The sequence below is a fragment of the Nannospalax galili genome, unplaced genomic scaffold (genome assembly GCF_000622305.1).
Source record: "Nannospalax galili isolate Female #2095 unplaced genomic scaffold, S.galili_v1.0 scaffold3, whole genome shotgun sequence".
In the NCBI taxonomy this organism is placed as follows: Eukaryota; Metazoa; Chordata; class Mammalia; order Rodentia; family Spalacidae; genus Nannospalax; species Nannospalax galili.
In genome coordinates, this window is record NW_008351466.1 from 1566475 (window position 1) to 1575948 (window position 9474).

At 41.9% G+C, this 9474-nt stretch overlaps 1 protein-coding gene across 2 annotated transcripts in view; it reads right to left on the reverse strand.

Annotated features, from left to right (window-relative positions):
- The window catches only part of Srpx2 (sushi repeat containing protein X-linked 2), a 26258-nt gene extending 20744 nt beyond the window's left edge, over positions 1-5514 (reverse strand). Inside the window, exons 1-2 of one of the 2 annotated variants that reach the window (XM_008848350.3) lie at positions 5201-5514; positions 3311-3406 (exon numbers count right to left, since the gene is read on the reverse strand). In XM_008848350.3, the coding sequence (XP_008846572.1) occupies positions 3311-3392 (82 nt within the window). In that variant the 5' untranslated portion in view covers positions 3393-3406; positions 5201-5514. Of the gene's footprint in view, positions 1-3310; positions 3523-5200 lie in introns of both variants that reach the window. The other variant, XM_017801996.2, reaches the window with a different exon arrangement.
- Between the last annotated feature and the right edge of the window lie 3960 nt (positions 5515-9474).

Consider the following 9474-nt stretch of genomic DNA (forward strand, 5'->3'; position numbering starts at 1 on the left):
AGGCTGAGGGTGTGTGTTTGTGTGTGTGTGTGTGTGTGTGTGTGTGTGTGCACGCGCGCAGGACGAGGGAGGGGATGAGTCAAATTGAAAGTTTTCCTTATGAAATCATGTCCTCATTGGGTTGCCCTCATTCCAAAGGAAAGTATTCACTGTTTCTCTTCTTTTTTGCTCTTTTCCCATTTCAGTTTATCTAACTTTCCTTTTTTTAAATTTCTCTATTGGTCTCCTCTCCCTTACTCTTTTCCCATGTGGGAGGTGTCTTTATGAGGCAGAATTCTTGTCAGCTGTTTCAGTTCAGTGTTAGCCTCAATGCCTCACAGCGCCTGTAAACAGGAAGCCAGATGTGCTTGATTTCCTAAAGGATTAGGTCTCCCCACCCTTGTTACAGAGCTAGCTTGTGAAGAAGTGCTTAGCAGGGAATAAACAGCTGTTTACCAGAAGAGAAAGGAGGAGTGTCAGAGGCCTCTGTCTGGATAACAGTAATACCAATGACTGACTGCTGACATCACTTAGCTCCTGTTCTGTGGAAAAGCATATGTTATCTCATATGTCACCATAACAACTGAGTAGACATGATTCATGCTCTCCAATGCACAGAAAAAGAATCTGACTCTGAGGAGTGAAACGAATCACATAGGGTTTCCTAAATAGCACATGGAAGAGTGGGCTTCCCAGCCCAGGACTGTTTGAGCCCTACATACCAGACTCAAACACTATACTGGAATGATAATAGAAGAGAGTTTTGACTATGGCCAGCAGGGGTTAACAAACAAATTTTTTTTTTGCAATCAAGCATTTTTATTTGGTGGTGGGGCAGAGTGGGAAGACTGGAGACCACCATGCATTTTATAACATTCTAGAATTACAGGGGATGTGAGAAAACTGAGGGGAAGGCTCAGTCCCGTAATTGCAGTTTCCACCAGAGTGTGGAGGTAGCTAAACCAGAGCTCGGTTTCCTTTGTGCCGGGAATGGGCTTGGGCTACTGAAGCATTTAAACTTTGCCATGTCTCCTCTTTGCCTGCTTTCGAGTATTTTTGTACATATGGGGATGCTGACGTGGGAAACAAGAATGAAACTAGAAGTGCACACCCTCTATGTCATTCTCTCTGTGTGGCCCTCTTCAGCATTGGAGGATGAGGCTTGAACATTTCCTGATTCCTTTGTATCTCTCAGTGGTTGGTTTGCTGTTGGGTACTTCCAACTTCCACAGCCAAGTCAGACCCTCTAAGCTTTGCCCTTCATGAAGGTATGGTTGGAAAGAAAATTGGTAATTGATGATTTTAAGAACCACATTAATGTTTTAATTATGATGTCAAACACAGTGAGACTTCCTGAAGTGCCTTGGTATGCCGATATACGCTTTTTAACCTACTTGTCTTCATTTATTGGCTTAACCTTTTCTGCTCTCAGCTGACTATCCCTGGACATCTTTTCTTATTGTCTCTTAGTCCAATTTGGCTGCTTTTTCTTGTGCCATTTCCACTTGAGCACAAAGCCAAACAAGAGAAGAAACAGTCCTGGGGGGCACAGGGAATGTTCAACACAAATTTGTTGAATGGATGACTGCATGGATGGACACAAGCCCAGCAGCAGAGCTAGCAGTGATAGGGAGAATCATTGGAACTTCATATAGCTCTCATCATGTAGCCTCCTAAGAAGGCTTGGAGGGCTGTCAGAGACCTCAGTAGCCTGGGCTCCTCATAAGCGGGGGTGACTGTGGTGATTCATGTAGAAGTAAGGGAGTGCCTATGTTGCAAATAGACCTCTGTGAAGCTAAGGATTTTTTTAAATGCTTTGTCTGCAGAACTCTGGCATCTCACTCGGGCTTTTGCTGTGGGAAAGGTAAAAGGCCTTTGCACACAGTGAGTTTCATAGAGGTATTCAAAATTGGGTTTTGAATCATGTAACCTCCACTTCTTTTGTCCTGTGGTCTTTGAGTGGATCTCAGTCTTCCGTTCTTGAACTAAAGCCAGTGGGTGGTTGGGGAGAACAGCTGCATATTTATCTCCTGAAGACTTGAGGCTCTTTTAACCCCAAACAGTGTACTCAGCCAAGGGCCTGATTTGAATTTCTTCATTTCAATGTTACCCTTGTGCTTTACCCCCTACAAAGCCAGGTTAAGCCAAAGAAGGAAAGAAGTTTGCATAGTTGTTTCAAAGCTGGATGCAGCTGTTTCAGACAAACAGAGCTACTGCCAAAGGCCTCCACCAGGAGCTAAGGGTATGTGGAAAATTTTAGCTGCAGTGGCTGTCCCTGTGATGGTTGCAGTTTGTTATTTACTCATCTCTGGATACTTTCCTAACCCCATTGGTTGGGCCCATCTCATTCCCCCACACTCTCTCCAGTCCCTTTGAGGGCAGACACTGCAGGCCACAGAATATTCTTAGCACTTGCAATGCCTGTGGAGCCCCATCGGAAACCTCTCTATGGCTGCTCATTATCCTTTCCTTATCCCTCTCCCTCCCCCGCCCCAGTCTGTTCTTGTTGACACTCTGTGTCTCCAGGGGCATGGGGTGAATCATTTAGTACTCCAGAAAGCAGAATCCATTCTGAAATAAGGAATAAGCTAGAAGAAACTGGGAAATTCCTGATTAAGAGTGTGATCTGTATTTCCATTAACAGTGTTGGCCAAAGCGGGCTACAAAAATCCTATAAATAAGGTCTGGGAGGAAGAGGTGGGGGTGGGGGGATAAGTCTGAGAGACTCTTGTTCCTGCTGAATAGATTGCCTGTGTTCCGTTTTTTCCAAAACAGATAGATGGTCTGAGTCCTACTTTTTAGCCTTAACAAGGGTATTTGACTCAGAAAAAAATCAATATTAGTGAAGCTTAGACTGATAAAATATCTTAGAAAAGAGTTTTCAGTGGGCTGTGGATATAGCTCCGTGGTAGAGAACTTGCTCAGCATGTGTGAGACCCTAAGTTCAACCTCAGAAAGCACAGGAAACAAAACATAACAAAGCAAAAGCAGTAAAGCAAACAGCCCCCAAATAATAATGATAATCCCCATCATTTTCAGGAAACTAAGTGAAAAAAGCAACCCCTAAAACAAACATCCTTAAAGGCTCTGCTGGACAACCTTTTCACGTTTGTGCAGCTACAGCCCATTATCAAATAGCCCTTGTGAGGGTACCTCACAGGCCTCCGTTGGCAGTCTTTTGCAATACTTGATGATCTTTGCTGCCATTTAATAGACTTTCTCTTGGTCTAAGTTAGGGATCTCTTATTGCACTCTATTTCTTCCCTCTTCCAAATCTTGGTCTAGGTCTTGACTTCCTTTAAAATAATGAAAAACATCTCCTAGAACTTACCTGCATACCACGTTGGTGTCACTGCTGGGGTTAGGAAGAGTAACAGAGAGAGTGCGCATCTTTGATTTAGTTGACCAGCCATCCTTGACAGGGAAGCTTCAGGAGACAAAAATAGGACTATGTAGCCAGAAGTACTATTGTAAGGAAAAAAGGCTTTCAGATTTCAGCCAGCTATGAGCTTCTAAAAGTAAGAAAAAGCATAAAGATGGAATCTGTGAGGAAGGAAAAAGATGTTTAACATTAATGAACTCTAGTTATATAATCCAGCTCAAAAAACATCTAACTTCGTAGGCTAATAAGACTTCTTTATTTATGGTCCCTTTCCCTCTCAGGAGGAGGAGGCGGAGGAGGAGGAGGACATTAAACAGCCAAACTTCAACTTACTCTGGTACAACCAGATAGATGCAAGTAGTTCAAGTTATAGCGAGGGACGTGGAAGTTCCAAGACCAGGAGAATGCTAGCATAAAATCACATCGAAGTAGGAGGGAATGTGACCACCAACAGTCTGCTAGTTAATGATTTTGTCCATTCAGTTTGCATTTCCTAACCACAGATTTCAGAAAGCACTGGTGTATATGGAGTTAGGCAGATCTGGATATGACTCCAGTTCTGTCACCAATTAGCTAGGGGGCTATGAACAAACTAACTCTGCAGAGGCTCTGCTTATAAAGTTCCTGCTTATAAGTTCCTGCTTATAAAACAGGAACAATAGCATCTACCTTATGGAGTATATTGTTGCCTGCCACATAGGGAAGCAATCTATATGTATTGGCATTATTATTACAAACTTCATACTGGACTGGACAGGACAGGGTGTCTCCTTTCTGGATCTCCTAGACAGTAGCTGTAGCTCTACTTTGCTCCGAACTTTGAGATTTGAAGCTTAATGACTTGATAGTTACTTCTGGATTTTAAGTCCAGCCAGCCCTTCCAGTTTTACACTGCCGAACCAACAGGAAGGCAGAGGTTGGAGAGGACCTCCTAAGGCTCACAGGGAGAGGGTGAGCAAGCTCCTATTGCCATCTCATTTTCTCTCCTGTCTTCATTCTAATGAGATGAGAGCTTTTTGTGGTTGCTACTTGACAAATACTCCATAAATGGCAATATTACAACTTGCTGCCCATTGGCATAAGCTGGTCACTGGACCTTTCAGCAAGCACCCATTCATCCATATGCTTTCCATGAAATGCCATGCTCATAGGAAGTGTCAGTCTTAGAAATGGAGAAACAGAAAAAGATGACAGATACTGTCTAGAATCCTTAAAGGGACATCCAAGAAAGTAAAAAATTAATTTGCCATTCATCACTCCTTGGCTTTATATTTTGTCTAGAGAGTGGTTATTAAGTAGAATAGATAAAAGAATCAGAGTAGGCAAGAGAGGAACATGGAAAGCTGTGGAAAGGATGCTAGAAAGAAAAGAAAGTCTGACAGTGATAAAGGAAAGAGATGGATTAAAGCACCAAGAGGCAAAACAACAACAAAGAGAGGTTAAAGAAAGAGCCAGGAAAATGAAGAGCTAATCACTGACCCTCCTGCTATAGCCAGCCTCAAGTAAATTCCTTTACTTAAAAGAATAGGGGCTTTCCTTTGTCAGACTCCATACTCTGAGCTTGTGCTCTTGTCCCTGTGCATCTCCTCCCCAATCTCAGTCTGAAAATTTGACACACAGGAGGGAGCCATCCTTCTGCTGCAAGCCGAGAAGGGAGCGGGAACATGCATCTGCAGCCAGGTCACACAGCACAAATGAAAACAGCATATGATTCAATTTCATTAAAAGCGTCTTTTCCCCTTCCATCTCCAGCCATGTTGTATAAGTCCTGGGTCCCTTTTCCTCTCCATAGCTGTGAAACGGGGCAGTATAGTGTGAGGGATGAAGTGCAGATCTTACCTGTTTTTAATGTTTTGTGGTTTCCTTCTCTTTCTCCTTCCTCTCTGCTCCTCTCATCAGTCGGAAAATAAACCCTTCTACTTTAACATTCCTAGAACGAGTGGCTCCTGGTCTTTCCGGGCCTCCGAGATTCTGTTAACACTGCCCAGATGTTAAGATGTTCGCATCTGCCAAAAGTTGCCTTAAAGCTATATTATCCTCAAATCTATAGCTGTTTCTCCATGAGAGAAGGGTTTTAGAGAGGTGGGGGAGGAAGGAACAGAAGGATTAGAGTACCTCTGTCTGTCTGCTGCAAAACAGGGGAAGTGTGAGTGACACTGACTTCAAGCCTGTGCGTATAGTGATGACTAACAGAGGCTGGCTGAAGGGCTTCCAGAGATGTGCTGCACTGAAGAACACTGCATTTTATGACTCAGCATAACATTAGGATTGAATGAAAAGGAATTTCACCAATTCCAGGGAGGGGAAAAGTGTAGCTGACTTTTTCCTAAATATTTTGTCTATAATTCCTTAATTCTCTGAGACTCTGAGTTGCCTTAACCATGTGTACGATACAGAGTCAGGCATACTTTTAAAAAAAACCTCCCACCAATGACCTAACTTTTCTGGACTTCAGTTTCTGATAAGATTATGCTCACAAACATGCGTGCGTGTGTGTGTGTGTGTGTGTGTGTGTGTGTGTGTGTGTGTGAGAGAGAGAGAGAGAGAGAGAGAGACAGAGAGAGAGAGAGAGAGAGAGATAGAGACAGAAAGTTGCTAGGGATCAAACTCACATCCAGGCACTCCATCACTGAAATTATAGACCTCACTTATAAAGTACTTCTTACCTGATGAACAGAGATTAATTTCCCATAGTAAGAACAGAGGGAAAGCATATCTAGAGAGGCTTTTCTGTGAAGCTCCTTAAGTAAATCTACATGATATGTGCTTGGCAAGGTAATAGTCATTATTAAGTGACTTTCCAGTGATCTCTGATGAATGGCTACACTTTTCTTCACTAAGCAAACTTTCTTCTTCTTATCGTCTGGTAATAATATTACACTTACATAGTATAGAACAGTTCCTTACACCCTTTCTTTCCTCACAGTTAACATTTCTTTCTCTTGAAAAATCAGTTTAGCCAGGTTTGGTGGTACGGGCCTATAATTCCAGCATTTGGGAGACTGGAGCAGGACGTCTGAATTCCAAACTAGCCTAGGCTGCATAATAAGTTCCGGGATAAACTAGGATAGGTAGACCACATCTCAAAAAAATCAGTGGTTGCTGTGGAACGCTGACTTCTGGACATGATATTGCTGTTGCACCCAAGAATTAACAGCAGATGTGGCTACTTGCACAAGACCTGTACATGAATGGACATATCAACATTCCATCACAGATGGGAGCTGGGGTCTGGTGGGCCCCACCCCCCTCTGAGGAGCTATAGACAGTATTGGCTACTGGAGCAGAGGGACTCATCTTCCTCAGTGGTGTAGTCACTGGTAAGTTGCTCTCACTCAAGTAGATAACCCCCAACTCATGCTTACATAAACAACCCTAACTAAACGCAGTGGGGCACAAAGAAGACATGAAAATAGGAGTGGGTGGTATTTATGGGCCAAAGTACTCAAAGTGCATTTTATACATGTGTAGGAAATTGTGAAAGGATAAATATTTTTCAAAGAGATAATCAGTTATACATGAAAAAAAGAAAAAAAATGATTTTTGCCCTGTGTAACTTCTTCTTAATCATCAAGGGAAGACTTGGGTTTATAATAACGCAACTTCAGTAGCAAGCCTGAAATCTCTTTCATTTTCAAACCACCAATTACACATATGCATTGAATATCTACCTTGGTTCTAAAGAGACAACAGTACAGAAAAGTAGAAGACATGATTTTTGTCTCATTCAGTAAAATTTCAAGTAACTAGTGGATTAAGTGTGGTGGACATAGTGGTGGATAAGACAAAGTCCCTGATGTCCTAATTTATAATAAATCCAGCCAATATTTATTGAGCATTCACTATGAGCTATATGTTAGCCCAGGTACTTGACAGGTTTCAGTTAAAAAATGACAAATATCAGTGCCTTCATAGAATGGAGGAGACAAATGTCAAACAAAAAAGTTCTTAATGATCATTTTGTATGTTTAAGGAATGTTGTCCCGCTAAAATAAGGTAAACATCAGGGATACAGTGTTGAGCAAGGAATGAGGGATCTTTGATCTTCTAGAGCTTACAGCTAGCTCCCAGAGAGTTTACGTGTAGTGCGGGAGAGAAGGAAGTCTCAGACCATTAGAAAGCAATGCAGTACAGGACAACAACAAAATACTCCAAAGTATAGTATACACTCCATGGACTGTAGGAGGAAGACAGAAGAGGGGGGGCCACTTGGGAAGAGGTAGGTTTTGGTTTATTTTCAGGCAAAGGAAATGACAGAAACTGGACTTCATTGTTAGGTTAGAAAGGAGGGGCTGATGGGTAAGATATTTCAGGGGAGTTACAGGAAACAGACTTGAATACATAGGCAAGAGCCAAAAGATCCAAAGTAGAAGAGTATTCTAAACTCATGAACTAGGCAATAATGAATATGTGAGCTGCCTTTCAGAGAGAGAGGGGGGAGGGGAGAAGGCAAAGGCCAAGTAATAAATTCTAATAGGGTTGTTTACTTCCTAAAATAACCCCCTTCACTGGCTCTGGCTCTGCCTTGGCATAGAGAACAGTCTGAGCTCCTCAGCATGGCCTGGCACATCATTCCATCCCTTCACAAGCAAACACCACCTGTATCTTCATCTTAGTTTTGAGTATTCATCTCATGACTCTTCTTTTACATTTTTGTGCTTTTGCATGGACACAATTCCTCTACCTGTATCCACTTCCCCAATTTCTTGGCTTGTTGAAACTGTATCTGCTGAGAAGCTCCAGCTCACGTCAGTCAGAGGTGATTTACTTTGTCTTCCATTTTCTGTCACAGAATCCTTTTAATACATTTCAATTATTGTGCACACATCACATTTACTGCCTTTGCTCTTGATTTATCTCTGACCCCTAATAGGATGCGATGGCCTAGTGGCTCAGGTCCTTGTCTCCTCGCTTCCTTATATTCCCAGCACCCAACAGAAAGCCTGGCATAGGCTAGAGCCTCAATCCCACTTGGAATAGAAAGGACCAGAAACACAGGGGAGGCAGAAAAAGGTCAAAGAAGACAGTAAAGGGGAAGAATATGGAAACTGTAGGGAGATAAAAGTAAGGGTATATGTGAGGGGGGCAGAATTCCTATGAAGCACAGGGATGAGTTATATGGGGAGCTCACCTAAAACAGCTGGGGGTAAACACACGCACGCACGCACACACACACACACACACACACACACACACACACACACACACACTGCAGCACTTTGTGTGGAAGATGCTTAGATACTACGAATATACTGTTAAATAAAACACCTCTCAGCCTGGTGTGGTGGTGCCCGCCTTTAATCTCAGCACTCTGGAGGCAGAGGCAGGAAAGTCTCTGTGAGATTGGTAACAGCCTGGTCTATATAGAGAGTTCCAGGGCAACTTGAGCTACAGGGAGACCATGTCTCAAAAAAAAGGATGATAATACTGGCAAAATGCATTCTAAATTTATTAAGCTTCAGTATCATTGTCAATTTAAGAATATGAGTCTGAAGATAATAAATTGAAAAGGTATATTCTATGCAAAATATATTAAAGTTACTTACCTTGCAGTGATCTCAACAAAACTCAAGGAGTCTCGACTTCCTTAAAAAGCAGACACAATTAGAAACACATGTGCATCTTAGTGTCGATTGTATTAAAAGTGAATTTTTCTGTATGAAACTGTATTTTAATAATGAAATGGAGATCTTTTTTAAAGTTTAAAACCTCATTTAATTTTATGTCTTATAGGGTTTATATGGAGTACAATATTGTATAACTGTATTAATTCAACTATAAACCTAAAAATTTACAGCCAATTTTGAAAGAGATGCATCTTAGCTCTGGAAATTGTTATTGAATATGTCAGTGCTGTTATAATGAAATGCTTCTTCTAATTATATGGTTATTAAATAAACAATTAAAAAATATTTTTACATCATTATGGGAATGGGGGCTGAAACTGTAAGACCCCATGTCACAGCCATCGGCACACACACACACACACACACACACACACGCACACACACACACACACAAAAGCAGACACAAAATTCTGAATTTTAACAGTATTCAAAAGCATTTCTCTGCTGTCTTCTGGACATGACATGACTGTTGCAGTCATGAACCCA